Genomic DNA, 19,484 nt, shown 5'->3' on the forward strand with positions numbered 1-19,484 from the left:
GGATGGTGTTCAGACTAGAACATTTTCAAGGTCCGTAAAAACCTCAAGTAATAAAAAACATGACCATAATAAAAAACATGAACAAAGTAATTTAAGACAAAACTCTACAGATAAAATGTTGAAAAACCCCAAACAAAAAAAAACAACAACAACAAAAAGGAAATTAAATAGCTAACCTATCTGGTTAGCAAAGGCACACTAATAATTCTTGTATTAATGCAGGGTTGTTTTTTTTCTTTTCCCTTTTTGCAGACAACTATTATGTTATTCCCTTCTCTCTGGAAAATGAAAAATCCATTAGTTTTTTCCTTTCGCTTTTACCCAGAAATTAAAGGTTGGTAAGTGGTAATTAGCACAGCTCCTGTCAGAGCCAATTGCCTAATGGGGACCGACATTTGACTTGAGTCGAAAAGAAAGGAATATGGCTAATGTGGAGTTCATCAGTCGCAGCTGCCTTCTCTGCCATTCTTTTCTCCTGCTGGGAGAACAGGCACATGCTCTCGCTCCTATTTTTAGACAGATTGCTGTGCTGCTGCTGTGGTATCTGAGAAGGCCCGGAGGCACCGAGGTGGAGGGAAGGTAATAGTTACCGGGGGCAATGTAATGTGTTTGCAATGGCCCTCACTGCACATTTGTGCTCCAGTTTGTAGACTAAGGTCTTTGTCCTAGAGACCCAGAGATGGGCATGCCTCCTAAGGACACATCCTTACCTTTTTCCCACCCTCATCTCCCTGTTCCCCGGGAAATGAAAGGGACCCACTCTGTCATCTGCTATGCTAGAGGCTGTGCGCCTTCTCACACATCATTTAATTCTTTTAACCTTGGGGCCTTATGCTCACCTTACATTGTTTGGAAACTAAGGTCCCAAAAGGTTAAACTGAGCGTGGGTTGTGTCGCACTCCAAACCCGGGGTACCTTTCCCATCATCCTATGAGCCAAGATGCTTGGTGAGTTTGTTTCAAGTGCAGAATACCAGCAGCCAGGCTAGTCAACTAAAGCTCTGCTGTGTATTTGACAAAAATAATTTAAGAAAAACATTTTTTAATTCAGTGGAGAAAGATGGAGATATTGATAGGCTTGGTGACTAGAGATGGCCTTCTGTAACCTCCTTTTTTTTTTTTAAAAGAGATTTTATTATTTATTTATTTTACAGAGACAGAGAGAGAGTCACAGAGAGGGACAGATAGGGACAGACAGACAGGAACGAAGAGAGATGAGAAACATCAATCATTAGTTTTTCGTTGCGACACCTTAGTTGTTCACTGATTGCTTTCTCATGTGCCTTGACCGCAGGCCTTCAGCAGACCGAGTAACCCCTTGCTTGAGCCAGTGACCTTGGGTCCAAGCTGGTGAGCTTTGCTTAAACCAGATGAGCCCGCACTCAAGCTGGCAATCTCGGGGTCTTGAACCTGGGTCCTCTGCATCCCAGTCCGACGCTCCATCCACTGTGCCACTGCCTAGTCAGGCTGTAGCCTCCTTCTTATCTTGCTAACTGTACAGTGTTTACAAGGCTGACCGACTCCATCCTCTACCAGGACCATGACTACAGTTAGAATATTTTGCAGCCTGAGCTGTGGTGGCACAGTGGATAAAGTGTTGACTTGGAACACTGAGGTTACCGGTTCAAAATCCTGCACTTGTCTGGTCAAGGCACATATGGGAGTTGATGCTTCCTGCTCCTCCCCTCTCTCTCTCTCTCTCTTACACACACACACACACACACACACACTTTCCTCTCTAAAATGAATTAAAAAAATGAAGGAATATTTTGCAATTATGTTGTGGACATAGTTAAGCTTTTTCTGGTGGAAGTTACTCCAACTTATTACTTTGGCATAGCAAAACCAGTGATCTGGATGTAGAATTGACAAGTGTGTGGGCCTAAAAGAAAATACAAGTGGAAGGAGCACTGGAATTAGAACCAGGAGCCATGCCTTTGAGTCCTGGGCCCCCCTACCTGGGACATGAGACAAGTCACTGAACCTGGCTGAGCAAGCTCGGCTCAGGCATGAAATGACATAACTGAGGAGGGACAATAAACGAATGCTTCCTTTCCTCCTCCCCCCCTTTCCCCTCCTCCTCTCTGTCTCTCTAAAAATCAGTCTGTCAATCAATAAAAAAGTAAGCCCTGGCTGGATAGTTCAGTTGGTTGGAGTGTCATGAAGGGCAGAGGTTGCCAGTTTGATCCCCAGTCAGGGCACATACTGGATGATGTTTCTATGTCCTTGCCTCTCTCTAAACATAAATAAAACAATAAAAATAAAATAAAATAAAGTAAAAAAAAGAGGTGATGAGCCCGCCTTGCCCAGCTCACTCAGGTTTGTGAGGTGCCCACGTGGTAGGTGCTAGCACGTAGCAGACCGCAGAGTGCCACGGAGACCCTCAGCTGGCACTGCTGCCCCTTCGGGGGCGTTTTGAAAATGTGTGGGGAAGCTTTTAGCTGTCAGTACCTGAAGGTTGCTTGAAAGAAAATAAAATGGGATAGATGTTATTTTCTTCAGAATGTCACTGAGAGGGGAAATCCCGTTACAGAGGGCAGCGCTGCGTGTGGTATTTGAGTTGACAATCACTACCCGCCCGTGCCTGGCTGACTCTGTCAAATGCCTGGCAATTCAGTGTCTAAGCACAAGCATCTCACATCTCCACAGTGCTGTCCTACAGTGTCCAAACAGAGACATACTGAGATACATGCCATTTTATTAGAAATTATTTTCCTTTTGTTTCTTCTGAAATGTTACATTTGGGGTACTGTATCAGTGCTTTTGAAAGTATTAGTGTATGTAGGTTATTAGCCCTGGCTTTCATTTCAAGATAATTAAGGAGGCATAACAAAATATTCTATTAGATATACACACATCAGCATGGATAAACCTTAAGAAGGTATCCTGAGTAAAAATAAAAACCCAGCTAGTTGCAGTATTTCACCATTTAGAAGAAATTTTAAGACGATTAAGACGCGATCTTGTTCTAGACACAGACTGTATGGTAATCAGTGGAAATCCAAGTCTTGATGTTAAAATGCATCAGAGGGGTTTGCAGACACCCCTCCAGGGGATACTTTTTATGTAAAGCTTTAAAATATTGTTGACAGAATGTGCACACATAGTAAAAGTATAAAAATTTGGTTAGAATAAACAACTTTAGCATAAAGGAAGAAAGGGAGGAATATGAGACCAGATCTGTAATATTTAATTTTTAAAGAACTTCTAAAGCAAATCCTTAACCAGTAGCTCAGTTGGTTAGTGTTGTCTTGATATGCCTAAGTTGAGGGTTCAATTCCTGGTCAGGGCACATACAAGAACCAACCGATGAATGCATAACTAAGTGGAACAACAAATCAGTATTTTTCTCTCTTCCTCCCTTCCTCTCTAAAAAAAAAAAAAAAATCTGGCCCTGGCCGGTTGGCTCAGTGGTAGAGCATCGGCCTGGCGTGCAGGAGTCCCCGGTTCGATTCCCGGCCAGGGCACACAGGAGAAGCGCTCATCTGCTTCTCCACCCCTCTCCTTCTCCTTCTCCTTCCTCTCTGTCTCTCTCTTCCCCTCCCGCAGCCAAGGCTCCATGGAGCAAAGTTTGCCTGGGCTCTTGGGATGGCTCTGTGGCCTCTGCCTCAGGCGCTAGAGTGGCTCTGGTTGCGGCAGACGTCCCAAGATGGGCAGAGCATCGCCCCCTGGTGGGCATGTCGGGTGGATCCCGGTCAGGCGCATGCGGGAGTCTGTCTGACTGCCTCCCCGTTTCCAACTTCGGAAAAAAATACAAAAAAAAAAAAAAAAAAAAAAAAAAAAAAAAAATCTGAAGCAAATACTTTTTCACAGTACCACTTGTTCAATATCGGTGATTTGTTATATAACATTATGCTTCTTCCATTTGCTCTGTACTTTACTGTATAAGTGAAATATTTAATTCTTAAAAGTCTTGTGAACAAAATTTCACAGGCCCACCCTGGCAAGATAGCTTGGTTGGTCAGAGCATCGTCCCAAAGAACAGGTTTGCTGGTTCAATCCCCAGTCAGTGCCCATACAGGAACAGACATGTTCTGTCTCACTCTCTTTCCCTTCCTCTTGATCTAAAATCAATACAATAAACATTAAAAAAAAAATTTCACAGGCAGGCCTGCCAGTATTTTCATCTGGGGACAGAGTGACATGACTGTGACTAAGTATGTTCTAAAGGAGCAATTGAAGACAAAAATAAAGTTGTGTTTTGATGAAAAAAAAAAACTATTAAAAAAGAAATGTCGGGGCTAATGAGTGAGAGTCAGGAGTGTAAGGCATTAGTAGAGGGTGCTGAGCACCCCGAGCCCTCCTGAAAGCCCACGGGAGAAGGAAACGTCTCCTTTCTGTTGTTTTCTGCACCCACCGTGGCCCTAGGACATACTGTTATGTTTGTTTGTTTTTAAAAATTATTTTATTTATTCATTCATTTTAGAGAAGGCAAAGAGAGAGATAGAGAGGGAAGGGGGGGGAGGAGCAGGAAGCATCAACTCCCACAGGTGCCTTGACTGGACAAGCCCAGGGACTTGAACCGGCGACCTCAGCATTTCAGGTCGACACTTGATCCATTGCGCCACCACAGGTCAGGCCTGCTATGTTTCTTTACTTAATAATTATCCAGTAACTTTCCCTCTCTTTTATTTCTTCTATTTTCTAAGCATGCTTTGAAAAAAAAACAAGTAAGTCAATAATAACCCATTCTCTTTTCCCTGCAAGGAGACTGTATTGTAGATTACAAAACCTGAAGAGGGAGTTTGCATGGAAACAGGAGGTGTGCAAACCAGAAGTCTCTGCCTTGTACCCAGAGACTTGGGAGTTGTATCGCATGCAACTGGATTTAATGACTTTCTATACCCCCTGCTGATAAGACATATTAGAAAACTGAAAAGAGTTTCAGATATAATTTCACAATACTGAATTAGATATTAGAAATGGTGAGACCCTCCCTATGTCCCTATGGTCTGCAAACTTAATATGTGCCTTACAACAAACAAAAAAGTTCATTAACTTGAGAAATAAGTTTGTGGCCATGGTCAACACTAGGATGTCACCTCTACCATGATTTGTTTAAATTCTGTCTTTAGAGCAGGATCGAGTCTGAAATACCACAGTTTCCTTCACAATTATTGATACTTTGAAACAGAGAACATAAGAACATGTACTCAAGAGCGGGCAGGATATTACTGGTGCAGCTACATCATTCACAATGGGTGGCAGGGCAGATGCTGAGATCCGGAACAGCTTTGCTGGCGATGGCATGGCGCCAGCCTTCCCGCCTGCCCCGGACAAGGTGCTCTGGGGCAGGGGCAGCGTAGTGTCTGGGTAGCTGGAGAGGCGGAAGGGGTTTATTGATAACAAAAACCGAGGTCACGGGGTTCTCTTTGGCATATGTACACTACAGCTCTGTGGGGTCTTGTCTGGCTCGCTTGGGGTTCTGCAGCTCTTGGGGCAGGGGACTCCTCCGTGCGGAAATGCTCCTGAGAGAATGCAGACTCTGCACCTGCTGGAGGCGCCGGCCCAGCTCCTGACCGCAGGCCTGCTGAACAGTTCCCGTCTTCTCTGTGTCCCAGTTCAGAGCAGCGGCCAGAGCTCTGGGGTCTTCCCTGGTAACCAGCTGCGGTGAGAACGAGACCCACTGAGAAGCCCACCTCTGGTGCCCCCACTGCGCCACGGGCTCCTTTGAGGAGTGAAGGCAGGCGATGCCAGGTTATTCTGTCCCTGTCGAAAGGCCGGGCTTCATATTAAACTGCCACGGGCCTTATCAGACGGCACAGAGAAAGGCTCCTTGGAAAGAAGCGTACTTGGGGCAACTATAAAGTCCTCCACTTACAGGAAGTTTAGCCACGGTCAAGTCAATACAATTTCCTTCCCTTGTAGCTACAATGGGAGGGACTGGGGACAGGGACAAAGATGAATAAGAAGTCGCCCTCACTGTGATGGGTTCTCTCCATCCAGCTTCTAGTTCCCTGGCCTCAGAGCCAGCACACGATGATCCCCTCAAGTGTGCCTGTCACTGTGATAGCTTTTGGGCCTTGACTCCAGCCGCTGACGGGGCCAGAAGCCACGTCAGAAGCTGGAGCCCTGCTCTTCCTCCCCGTTAGGCTCGGTCATTCATTACCCACTTTGGATCAGAACATAACGTCTGATGGTCTGTGCAAGTGCACCTGTTCTGATTTAGATGGCGTGGGATGTTTGCAAATGCTTTGGCTTAAAACAGGCAAATTGGCGGCTAAGACTCAGAATCTGCAGAGGTGAAATAAATCCCACACGGGCCTCTGCAGGGCTATGCTACACCCACACCGCCGGGGGGCGCTGTTCTCTGCCGTTCAGGGTCCCTGGTTCTCGCCCACCTCCAAATCCCGACTAGACAAGCTCAGCTCTGGGGCAGGCTTCTCCCTCAGTACAGCGAGGACCTGGCTTGGAAGGGCCATTTCAGAGGGGCCATCTCCGCTCAGACCCGCGTCGACGGCGTCCCTCTCGTCATTGAAGCCGGCTCTGGAATCTGTAAAGCAGACGTGACATGAGATCAGCACTGCATACACCCACAACCACACACACCACCAGCCATAGGAATCTTGTGGGCAAGACAGGCACATGTCATTCAGGACGCTGGCCACGGTGGCTGTGCCGTTTCTGACTTTGTTACACATCTATCTGGCCCTCTCTCAAGGATAGGCCCCCCCGGCACCGAATCCCTGAGTGACACCAGCTGCGAGGCCTACCTGGCTGCTTGGAAAAGACGCTGCCCTCCTTCTCCAGGGCCTGGAGGTAGAGCTCCAGCAGCTGCCTGGACTGCCGGGCTTCCTCCCGCTGGTCGAGTGCCCGCTGCAGGGTGTCCTGGAGGCCCTGGACTGTGCTGCAGCTCTGGCACAGCTCCCGGGCCAGGTCTGAACAGGGCACATCGATGAGCACCTGACGAACAAACATGGACTTTGAGACACCCAGAGGTCCTTTCCAAGCATGGTGGTCCCTCTCTCAAATCCATCGGTTTCACAGATGCCTTTAATCTAGTTTCCAAAGTCACTCAGAGGCTGCACAAGAGTCAAGAGAGGGGCATGCAGTTTGTTCAGTTTTCCTCTGGTGGAAAACTAGGAAAATGATGCCCTAGAGCAGGGGTAGTCAACCTTTTTATACCTACCGCCCACTTTTGTATCTCTGTCAGTAGTAAAATTTTCTAACCGCCCACTGGTTCCACAGTAATGGTGATTTATAAAGTAGGGAAGTAACTTTATAAAATTTATAAAGCAGAGTTACAGCAAGTTAAAGCATATAATAATAATTACTTACCAAGTACTTTATGTCAGATTTTCGCTAAGTTTGGCAGAATCAATCTTTATAAAACAACTTACTATAGTTCAATCTATCTTTTTATTTATACTTTGGTTGCTCCGCTACCGCCACCATGAAAGCTAGAACGCCTACTAGTGAACGGTAGAGACCAGGTTGACTATCACTGCCCTAGAGCCTCATTAAAAAGTAAGCACAATCCTGATGTTAAAACACCCAACTGTACAGAATACAAAGGAGGTATGTGATTATACAATAAATCAATATGAGGTGGCTTTAAGCAAAAGTTTCTCTATTTTAACCTTAAAAATTTTATTATACATGTTCATAGTTTTAGAAGACTCTATTTTAAAAGATAAACTATACTAAGCTTTTAAATAGCATATCCTATCTTAAATAAGAAATACCACTTATTATACCCTAAATCTGCTGTAAGGATAATGTTAAAATTTTTTTTTTAAATTTATTGACTTAAGCAAGAGAGGGAGAGAGAAGCAGAGAGAGAATATACTCAATTCAATTTGTTGTTCCACTTATTGATTCTTGTATGTGCCCTGATTGGGAATCAAACCTTCAGCCTTGCAGTATCGGGCCAACACTTGAACCAACTGAGCTACCCAGCCAGGGCACCTATAAAGATAATATATATATGTATACACACACACACACACACACACACACACACACACACACGTATTTATTTATTTTTAGCAAGAGAGTGTGTGTGAGATAGAAAGAGAGGGGGAAAGGGACAGATAGGGACAGACGGAAAGGGAGAGAGATGAGAAGCATCAATTCTTTGTTGCTGTGCCTACTTGTTCATTGATTGCTTCTCATATGTGCCTTGATGGGGCTCCACCAGAGTGAGTGACCCCTTGCTCAAACCAGCAACCTTGGGCTCAAGCCAGCAAACTTCGGCTTAAGCCAGCAACCTTCGGCTTCAGCCAGCAACCTTCGGCTTCAAGCCAGTGACCTTTGGGCTCAAGCCAGCAACCATGGGGTCATGTCTATGATCCCATGCTCAAGCCGGCTACCTGCGCTCAAGCTGGTCAGCCCACATTCAAGCCAGATGAACCCATGCTCAAGCCGGTGACCTCAGGGTCTTGAACCTGGGTCGTCAGTATCCCAGTCTGACGCTCTATCTGCTGCGCCACTGCTTGGTCAGACTATAAGATTAATTTTTAAGAAGGCTCATTCTTTTGGCATATACTAGATTAAAAAAAGTCTTCGTAAAAGAAAGATCCAATTGTTCAACTTCTTGGGAAGTTACTAAACTTGCCTCATTTTCATCATCTGTAAAATGGGCTAATACTCATACCTACCTCATAAGGTTTGTACCTCCTGAATTTCTTCCCTTCTCTCATACCTGCTCTTCCTGCCCGCAGTCCTGGCTGTGCTGGTGCCTTTCCTGTACTGTACCTGCGCGGCCAGCCTCGGTAAGTACCCTGTGAGCGTCCTAAACTTCTCTGCGGACCCCAGCTTCAGGGCTTACACTCACTCATATTCTGACGTCCCTTTTTGTAAGGCCCACAGTGCTTCCCTTATTCTAAGGGTACACTGTAATATTGTAGTCTGTTGGGATTGGATGGGATCTCACAACCCCTTCCTGTTTCTTTAAAAAATAAAAATGAAAAAACCCTGAAGCTTGCTCTGGCCTTCCCTGTGCCTGAGACACTCTGTCCACCACTTCCCAAGGCAGGCTCCATCCTGACCTTCAGCTCCCAACTTCATCGTCACCTCCTGGAAACCAGCTACTGTTAAATAATTTTTTAAAAAATTTATTCACTTTAGAGAAGAGAGAGAGAGAGAGAGAGAGAAGGGGGAAGGGGAGGAGCAGGAAGCATCAACTCCCATATGTGCCTTGACCAGGCAAGCCCAGGGTTTTGAACCGGCAACCTCAGTGTTCCAGGTTGATGCTTTATCCACTGCCCACCACAGGTCAGGCACCTGCCACTGTTGATCAACTGTACTCCTACACAGTCTGTGGACGAGCAAGTGTGCAAAAGGACACTGGCATCTAAGTTTTCTCTGTAGTGCTGTCTGGAAGAGACTGATGACAGCCCGAAAGTCTACCAGTGGGGCAGACTCGTTAAACAAACCACGGCACGAGCGTGACCTGGAGACGGCAGTGGTGTGGAAGAACCAGGATGTCTGTTATCTACTGATCCAGATATTCTACAAACACTTCTTTAAAAACACAGTAGATATGCTTCCATCTGTGCAATACAGGGGAGGAGGAGGAAAAATACGTGTGTGTTTGTACATAAAATATGTCTGGACTAGGGGAAACTGACAGGTTGGTTATCTCTAGGAGGGGGAGGCTGGGTGCTGAGGGGTGAGAGCAGACTTTCCTGTATATCTGGCCCCCTCACTCCAAACAGCCCGATTGAGATGTAATTTCCATATCACACAATTCACCCGTACAAAGTGCACAGTTCAGTGGGTTTTAGCATACTCAAGAGTTCTGAGATCATCAGCACAATCATTCTAGAATATTTTCACGACCCCAAAGAAACCCTGTACCTACTGGCAGTCCCTCCCTACTTCCCCCCAAAGCTCCCCACCAACCCGAGCCCGAGGCAACCACTAATCTACTTCCTGTCGCTATAGGTTGGTGTAGTCTGGCCTTTTCATTATAAAGTGCAGTAATAAACTATGTGGCCTTTCGCGTCTGGCTTCTTCCCCTCAGCATAATGTTTTCAAGGTTTACTCATCCACGTTGCAGGGTGTATGAATACTTCATCACTTTTCATGGCTGAATAATATTCCATTAGATGGCTAGATCACATTTATTTATCAGTTGATGGCATTTGGGCTGTGCCCACATTTTGGCTACCTGGATATCCATGTTTCTATACCTCTTGGATTTTTAAACATGTGAATTTATTCATATTATTTATTCAAAATAAGTATATAAGTTATGTTTACAAAATAAGCAGAAGGCCACCTCCTTGAAGGGGACCTTCCGTTTTTGTATTTTTTTTGGAATGGGACCTCCTGCCTCTCCCAAACTGAAGTGGCCATCACTGCCAGCACACTGCTCAGTGTCCCACACTTCTAGTGTGGCCTGCCTCCCTTCATCGAAATTCGACTTTTGTCAGAGCAGAGTCTGTGCTGCCTTGTTCACCACCGGACTCCCCGCATGCAGGGGCATGCCAGACACGGCACAGGGGCTCAATAAATAGTTTTCTGAATAAACACATACTATTTTATCACGACATCATCGGAGACGTGATGCAGGCAGAGAAGCCGGGTTACTGGCTCAAAGTCAGAGCGATGGAGCAGGGAGTTAACGGAGCTACTCCAACTCCACGCTCTCGGCTAGAGCATCCTTGAACCCCAGACCAGGCCAAAGTGGGTCTAGGTCAGGCCAGGGCATCTGTATTTTTTAAAAGCTCCACAGGTGACTCTGAAGCAAGGTGAGGATTGAAAAATTCCTATTCCAGGTGAAAGAATTAGAAAATGAAGAATCTTGGTTGTCATTTAAGAAATATTTAAAAATGAGTAAAAATGAAAGTTATTATGGCAAGACACAGGGCCACCAAGAACCTGCAGAGGCGGCAGAGGCCAGAGGGGTGGCTGCGAGTTACGGAGGGCTCACCTGGAGGTCCTCCTCCGACAGCAGGACGATGCTGGACAGGTCCTCCCTCAGCTGCCTGGCCACGTTCTTCCACTTCAGCCCTGCCGCGCTGTCTGTTTCATCTACATCCACGGACTCCTGGGAAATCCAGGCGGTGCCGCCATCTGACGTACAGGCAGGGGAGAAGGCCCGTCATGTTCAGATAATCCTGAAGAACTGTTTCACCTCCTCTCCCCGTGTACACAGCCGTCTCAGTTGTCGGCACATCCTTCTGGCTGACCATTTAAATTTAGGATAATTCCAATGGACAAGGAAGTACCTTTTCTCAAGGATTTATGGGAAAGCCAATTCCCAACCAGGACCTTATTTTCCCCTCTTCTTCTATCTTTATTTCTGTATGTACTATTTTTTTTTTTTTCGTGAGAGAGAGAGAGGGTGAGAGAGAGAAAGGGAGATGAGAAGCATCAACTTGTAGTTGCAGCACTTTAGTTGGTCATTGATTGCTTTCTTACATGTGCCTTAACTGAGGGCTGCAGCTGAGCCAGTGACCCTTTGCTCAAGCCAGCGACCTTGGGCTCAAGCCAGTGACCTTTGGGCTCAAGGCAGCGACCATGGGGTCATGTCTGATCCCATGCTCAAGCTGGTGAGCCCGCGCTCAAGCAGGATCATCTGTGCTCAAGCCAGCAACCTCGGGGTTTTGAACCTGGGACCTCAGTGTCCCAGGTTGATGCTCTATCCACTGCGCCACAATTGGTCAGGCAACTTTTTTTTTTTCAATTTTTTTTTAAAAAGAGGAAGGAAGAGAGACAGAGAGAGGGAGAAACATCAATTTGTTGTTCCACTTATTCATGCTGTCATTGGTTGATTCTTGTATGTGCCCTGACCGGGGAATGAACCCACAACCTTGGCATGTCAGGACAACACTCTAACCAACCAAGCTACCCAGCCAGGGCCTATAACTACCCTTTATTCTTTTATGGAAAGAAGCTACTTAAACTCGATGTGTGGTCATACTACCCAGGATCCTACCACACTTCCCTTTAGCTTAGTTTTTGTGTCTCTGGGTGTGTTCTGTTTTTGTATATAAAACATTCCTTCAGCCCTGGCCAGTTGGCTCAGTGGTAGAGCGTCGGCCTGGCGTGCAGAAGTCCCGGGTTCGATTCCCGGCCAGGGCACACAGGAGAAGCGCCCATCTGTTTCTCCACCCCCTCTCCTTCCTCTCTGTTTCTCTCTTCCCCTCCCGCAACCAAGGCTCCATTGGAGCAAAGATGGCCCGGGCGCTGGGGATGGCTCCTTGGCCTTTGCCCCAGGCGCTAGAGTGGCTCTGGTTGCAACAGAGCGACGCCCCGGAGGGGCAGAGCATCGCCCCCTGGTGGGCAGAGCGTCGCCCCTGGTGGGCGTGCCAGGTGGATCCCGGTGGGGCGCACGCAGGAGTCTGTCTGACTGTCTCTCCCTGTTTCCAGCTTCAGAAAAATACAAACAAAAAAAACCCCCAAAAAACAAAAAACAAACAAACAAAAAAAAAACATTCCTTCTCTCCAGCACATCTATGCTCATGGTCTTACCCTTGACTGCAAGAGCTGTGGCCACTGCTGTCCCTGGGACTGAGCACAAAGGTAGCTGGATGAGCCACTGCTAAAGGCTTAGTCCTCAATTTAGTGGCATGAGGACCTTCCTTAAGACACTTCTTTAGCTCTTTGATCTGTGCTCATCAATATTAGTTTCCTTTGCATTTCAGGGATGATGGTGACAGGTAACATCAATTGAGCCCTTACTCGGTGACAGATAAGATCTAAATGCTTTCTATCAGTGCTTCTCAACTGGCAGGGATTTTGCCCCCTCACCCCAGAGACATTTGAAGCAGTTTTGGCTGTCACAATTGGGGTGAGGACATACTACTGGCATACACAGAGGGCAGAGGCCAGGGATGCTGCTAAGCTTTCTACAATGCACGGGACTGCCCCACAACAACTCTCCAGCCGAAAATGTCAGTAGTATTGTGAAGAAACCCTCGTTTGACATATACTATGCCTTCTATTCTTATAACAACCCTAGGAGACAAGTACCATAATTGTTATCTCTGTAAGGTAAGGAGAAGTTAGGTAATTTCACCAAGGTCACACAGCTAGCCGACGGCAGAGCCAGGATTCAGATGGGGCAGCCTGATTCTTCCTGTGGTGTTGCTCTCTGCCATGCTGCAGATTAGTTGCCGCCAGTCCGTGAATTATTTGAGAACTGGGCCTATGTCTCATTCATCTCTACCCCTAGACTGAGCACTATACATAGCATACAGAAGGTGCTCATAAACATCTGTTGCATCAATGCTTAAACAGCCAAATAGTAATCAGGTGTCCGAGCAGTGAAATGAATCAAGATGGATGCTGTATTGCACAGATCATTTTAGTCATGGCCAAATTTCTTACCTGAATTGTTGTATGCCCACTTATCATTACCAGCCAATGCCACAAACTTAGTATTAGAAGGTAGGCACAGGAAGTAATCGTCATCATCCACTATGGTGCCATCCTCTGCCAGGACCAGGGTGACTGGTGCCAGGGACTTATCAATGGCCAGGATGTCACAAGCTGAGAGAAAGAAAATAGTTGTCAATTAACAAGTATCCACAGGGATACTACATCTACCCTTTCATTCTCAATTTGTATGCCCCAGAGACTAGCAGAATTCCTGGTAGGAAATAGTAACTACAATTACAACCACAACTTCAGTAGCACTAATGTAACACTTTCATGTGCCTGGTACTATTTTTTTTTCTTTCTTTCTTTCTTTTTTTTTGTGACAGAGAAAGAGAGAGAGACAGAGAAAGGGACAGATAGGCAGGAAAGAAGAGAGATGAGAAGCATCAATTCTTCATTGTGGCACCTTAGTTGTTCATTGACTACTTTCTCATATGTGCCTTGACCAGGGGCTACAGCAGAGCGAGTGACCCTTTGCTCAAGCCAGTGACCTTGGGCTCAAGCCAGCGATGCTGTGCTCAAGCTGGTAAGCCCACACTCAAGTCAGCAACCTTGGGGTTTCGAACCCAGGCCCCCTACGTCCTAATCTGACACTCTATCCACTGTGCCACCGTCTGGTCAGGCCGTGGTACTATTTCAAGTGCTTTTCACATAAAACAGTGGTAGTCAACGTGGTCTCTACCGCCCACTAGTGGGTGTTCCAGCTTTCATGGTGGGCAGTAGCAGAGCAACCAAAGTATAAATAAAAAGATAGACTGAACTATAGTAAGTTGTTTTATAAAGATTTATTCTGCTAAACTTCGTGAAAATCTGACATAAAGTACTTGGTAAGTAATTATTATTATATGCTTTAACTTGCTGTAACTCTGCTTTATAAATTTTATAAAGGAAAGTTACTTCCCTAGTTTTTTTTTTTTTTACTTCCCTACTTTATAAATCACCATTACTGTGGAACTGGTGGGCGGTTAGAAAATTTTACTAACAGAGATACAAAAGTGGGTGATAGGTATAAAAAGGTTGACCACCCCGATATAGAATATTGATTCTCATAACAATCCTAAAAGGCAGGTACTATTTATTGTTTTTCCCATTTTATAGACATCAAACCCAACACTCAGAGAAGTTAAGTAATTTGTCCAAGGTCACACAGTAGCCACATAACTAGGATTTACACCACACAGTCTGACTCCATTCCTTGTAAACAAACACTCTTTCATTCATTTACTCAGGAGTCATCTTAAATTCTTCTGTGTCGAGTGTGAAAAAAAGAAAAAATATAAAGGTAATGTTTTTTGTTCTTTGTAGTATTTTTCTTTGCAGCCTTTGATCACCTATAGGAAAGTATGAAGAAGCAGAGGCTTGTATCAGTAGCTTTTCATCTTTATTATCAGTTGGCAAGAGGCTTTATCTACCTAGGGCAAGTCTGTACCATCCCATTCAGTGATGGCAAAGCCTAACATGCTAATGGGATTAGAGTAAGTAGAGAAGCAGCCAAAAGATGACAAATATCCTCAGGCATGCGGTCTACCATCCAAATAGAACAGCAAGCCTGTATAGCCGGGCTCCAGAGAGCACAGGCACTTCCACAGGCCTCTGTGCCAAGTGCAGCCAGGCAGTGCACTAAAGGGGCACTAATACTTGACCCTAATGCCAAGAAAACATAGGTGAATACAGTACTTACATAGCAAAAGCCATGTCACTAAAGCATTTATAGTGCTTTGGCTGCTCCTGGGTTTCCGAAAGACTTCTGTCTGCTGTCTATTGTGGCTTGATGACCAAGGGGAAGTACTGAACATTGGCACACAGTGACTATGTGCCTGGGGACTGCTCACGCATTTAGCAGGTAGAACCTCTTTGGTTAAACAACCTGTTGCTATGGACTAATAACACTTGTAAATTATTTGCATGTATCCTATCCCCTAAGAGTCCCAACAATCCTGGGAGGCAGGGCTGGAAATACTATATCCACTTTCCCAAGGAGAAAACCGAGGGTAGAGAGATGGTTGGTTACGTACAAGATCAAGCAGCTAGCAACAACATGGGGCCGGGCTCAAAGCTTCTGTCAACTCGGTCACTCAACATGCAGTCTCGTCTGGACCTCCAGAATGGTGGGTAGCAGCTCTCTTTACCGCACAGGTGGCCGCCAGAGCTGGGCGGCGGAAACCTGCCCCAACCCGCCGGGCGTCTAGGACCACTTTAGAGAGCCCGAGGAGAGACAAGACTGCACTAGGCTGGACTGGTCCAAAACCTAAGTGACTTTAGACAAGGCACCTAAGTCGAGTCTGTCTTAAATTTTCACAGTGCTTCCCGTCTACCTTTCCACCATTATGGCTCTCACACGAGATAAGTTAAAGAGCCGGTAAACGCTCCGAAACTTGTCAATCGCTATGACCACGGAAGTCATTTCCGTCCCAAAGCTCAAGAACTCCCTGTATCCCGCGCCGCCACTCCTTCTCCCGCCCTGTCCCAACCCGACATCCTCACTCGACCCTGGGACCTGACCCTCCCAGGCCTGGGTCCCTTGCTGACCCTTGTTCTTCAGATCCTCGAGGCAGGACGCCGCCACGCCGTACTGCTCGCGGCTGTGGTTGCGGCGCAGCACGCACGGCTTTAGAGCCTGGTTTTCGCTGGGTTCCGGAGCCCTGGCGCCCCCAGAAACCTCCATCCTCGTCAGAGCGGGACCTGATTGACTCAAGGAAGTTGGAGAGGCCAGGTGCCGGCGTCTCCCATCCGCGGCATGCCGGGAGATGTAGTTTCCTCTGGAGCAAATCACCCGCAGTACCAAGGCACGCCGGGAGATGTAGTTCTAAAGGACGCTTGCGGCCCCCGGGCCACGCGGGGAGCTGTAGTCTCCGGGTGTAAAGCCACTCGGTTACGAAGCGCAATTTGACCTAGGAGGAGTTTTCTACCTTATATTTAGTAGTTGCATTCCTGCGTTCAGAATGAGGTCAATAGGGATTTATTTTGCATCATGAAAGGTACGCATGCATACTCATTTGAATTGTTAGTAGAGCACTCCTATTTGCATATATAAATGTATAATATTGACACTTAAATAAAAGTCTATCATTGTCTTGTGTCAATTTGTTTTCCCTTTCCAACCAGAAAACATCTGTACGATGTCCCATCTTTCAGGCTGATCTGAAGAAAGGCAATTAAAAAATGTTATGAGTGTAGTTTTTAGTCTTGCTGAAAAGCATAACAGAGAAGCATAGATATTTGCACATTTCCGTTCAATTCTCTCCCACGCTTCAGTTGTGCCAGTTGGGTCGGACGCACACAAAATGCCTAAGGAAATTAAACATTACAGTCGAAAAGAAATCAGAGAGGAAAGTGGAAATACGAACCACATCAATGAGATTGTCCAGAAGCTGCTTTACAGTATATCTGTCCTTGTCTTAATACTGCTACTTACGGGAAAGTCTGTTTTTCCCCCATGAAAACTCAACATTTAAGGTTAATGAAATAAACAAAAATTATCAGAATTGTTCCTTGCTTAAGAAGGGTCCTTTTCCGTAAACAAGAAATAATTGTCAGCCCACGTTCATTCAGGATCAGTCCCATATTTTGTTTATGAAAGGAAAATCTCATAACAAAAAGGTAGCCATTTGAAAGTATTTGGCAGAAGGAACTGTTAATTGAGGCAACACTTCAGTACTCCACAACCAATAAAAAACAAAGAAAACAAAACAAACCTCCATGAACTGAGAATGCCAATGTAGTCAACCCTTTCGTGTAAACTTCATATCAATATTTACATTCTCCTCTTCAAGAAGCCTTCTGCTCTGCGTTCTCCTAATAGACCTGCACACTGTTATCAGACTCCTATCTCCAAGACGCTGTGTGTGTGTGTGTGTGTGTGTGTGTGTGTGTGTGTGTGTGTGTTTGGCCTGAATTTGGGAGCGGGGTTGAGTCTTAGATCTCTTTATTTATAGCGCCTACCAAAATGCCTGGCAATTGTATGCAATCACTAAATAGTTCTGAACTGAACCATTAATTCGTTTCCAAGTTTCTTCACATTCATTCACTGATTAAATATATACTTAGCGAGTCCCTGGGACACGTGTCCAATGCACTGTGGGGATGGGCAGAGATTTAATTCAAAAATAACTATACACATATGAGAATGCAATAAAGGACAGACCTCGGATCTTTCTGTAAAGCAGACATCTGATGAAAATTGTGCGAGGTGACACGGGAGTTCCCCACTCCTTCCCCGGGCACCCCCCCGCCCCATCGACAGGCTCGGTTCCCGCTACTTTAGTCTGGGCAGGAGAGCGAGGGCGCTTGGGAGAAGCCTCGCCCAGCGGCGATAGATTAGTCTGGCCTCAGAAAGATGGCGTCCTCGGAGCAGGCAGAACAGCCGAGCCAGGTGAGGGGAGTGGTACAGCCCCACCAAGGTGGACAGAAGCCCCAGCTGGAGGGGGCGCTCGGTGTGCGGCTGGGACTCGGGTGGGGACTCTGCGGCCCCGAAACCGGGGGCCGGGACCGCTTGCCCTCTCCCGGGCCCCGCCCCTCCGCAGGTCCTCGCCGCCCGGCCCCTTCCCCGGTGACCCCTCTTTGACCACATTCCGGAGCTGGGGCTCGGGGTGCCCGCGGATCGCCCTACCCACCTGCCGGCCCCTGGGGTCTCACTTGAGATTGACCAGGACGGTGGCGGGACCTTTGAGAAGCCCCCAGCCTCGAGCTGAGAGGTCTCCTGCTTGAGGAGAGAAGTGAGAGGCGCGGTGGTTCTGGGCTCTTCCCCCGGGAGGGGGGCTTGACTCCACCAGGGCCCCCCCGTACCCCCCTTCACCCCCACGCCTCGGCCTCCTGCGGTGGCCCCTCGGCGAGCCGCTCCGTCGTTAGTCACCTCTGCGCTTTCCTGGCCAAGTTGAAGGGTCGGACCCTCTCCGTGCATTGGTAGGAGGGGGACTCCATGTGAACAACAGACGCCGCCAAGTTTTCGGCTGAGGTTCCGTAGTTGCTTTCCAGAGTTTGGCTTTCTCTGCCAGGATCTTCGATGTGGCTTTTCAGCCACACAGGTGTAGTCAAACCTCACTCCAGGAAGGGGACCTTGGGGACCAGTGCTCGTGCCTGGAGCCTGCCGTCGGGAAGCAGCGGATGATGAGGTGTCTGGAGGGGTGGTCGTCCAGTGGTGGAGTGGGCTGGGATTGGGAGGGGGGGTGAGCGGTACCTTCCATTTAATGAGTGTGTGCTGTCATGCTGAACACAAATTGCGTTTATTATGTCGTTTAATGCTTATTAGAACCTTTATGAAGTAGAGGCCTTTAACCACCATTTTGCAGAAGTGGATCCTAAGGGTTTGTAACATGCCTTGAGTCATGTGCCTGATTGAGCCTGGATTTAGACCCAGTTGTGTGTGACTCCACTAGTCAGCCAAACATGTTTCGGTTTAGTTGGAATTCGCCAGAGGAAGAAGAAAATGGTTTCAGCCTGGACCTCATCCCTCCTCTCTCATCTTGAAACACCTATGGACTTTTCAGCAGCCTGTTGGCATTTCTCTTCCTTCCTAGGCAGAAGAGCAGCACTTAGGAATTGCACTTAGAGGAGCCATGTGTTCCCCAGACCAGCTTCCCCTTAGCAGAGTGAATGATTCTGAAGGAAGATGTCTGGATTGAAAACATGGGAAATAAGTAGGGCTGATTCTGGCCTTCTCACTGGTGAGAATTCAGGAGTGTGAGGAGTGTTCTGAGTGAAGGGCCGCTCCTTCCTGGCCTCACCCCATTTAGCCTGTTGGAATGCTGAGGTTCCTCAGGGTCTGGGCTTCTCCGAACTGTTGTTAAGTGTTAGGAACGCCCCCAGGCTGGGATTAAAGCATGCCTTCAGTCCCCAGTTCTTGAAGAACATCTATTTGCCAGTGCTGTGAACATTACTAAAAATCTTGCCACTTGGAGCCAGTGTAGTTCTCAGCGGTTTCTTTGGTCCTGGAAATTGCCCTCTCTGAACATGTGGAAAGGGTCTAAGGTCCTTTAAAGGGGCTTGGCCAGCGCTTACGTGGTTTTCAGCTCTGCTTCTCCTTTGCCCTCCTTTCTGAAGCTGGCAGAGATGGGATTGCATCAGAACAGGCTGGCAGCCTGCAGAAAAACTTGAACTCTACATGCCAGGTTCTCTCACTCTCTAACAATAAGCTGTAGAAAAACACTTAAAAAA

At 46.9% G+C, this 19,484-nt stretch overlaps 2 protein-coding genes across 2 annotated transcripts in view; one reads left to right on the forward strand and one right to left on the reverse strand.

Moving 5' to 3' along the window:
* Nucleotides 1-2,680: 2,680 nt before the first annotated feature.
* DFFA (DNA fragmentation factor subunit alpha) lies at nt 2,681-16,053 on the reverse strand. Its single transcript, XM_066375042.1, has 6 exons — nt 15,861-16,053; nt 13,281-13,442; nt 10,879-11,021; nt 6,713-6,902; nt 6,341-6,492; nt 2,681-5,604 (listed from the first exon to the last, which is right to left on the reverse strand). The coding sequence occupies exons 1-6, from the start codon at nt 15,994-15,996 to the stop codon at nt 5,386-5,388; spliced, it is 1,002 nt and encodes a 333-aa protein (XP_066231139.1). The 5' UTR covers nt 15,997-16,053; the 3' UTR covers nt 2,681-5,385.
* A 1,559-nt stretch (nt 16,054-17,612) lies between these two features.
* The window catches only part of PEX14 (peroxisomal biogenesis factor 14), a 135,584-nt gene continuing 133,712 nt past the window's right edge, over nt 17,613-19,484 (forward strand). The window contains exon 1 of the mRNA XM_066375043.1: nt 17,613-17,703. Coding sequence (XP_066231140.1) covers nt 17,668-17,703 — 36 coding nt within the window. The 5' untranslated portion in view covers nt 17,613-17,667. The remainder of the gene's footprint in view (nt 17,704-19,484) is intronic.

The sequence above is a fragment of the Saccopteryx leptura genome, chromosome 3, assembly GCF_036850995.1.
Source record: "Saccopteryx leptura isolate mSacLep1 chromosome 3, mSacLep1_pri_phased_curated, whole genome shotgun sequence".
Taxonomy (NCBI): domain Eukaryota; kingdom Metazoa; phylum Chordata; class Mammalia; order Chiroptera; family Emballonuridae; genus Saccopteryx; species Saccopteryx leptura.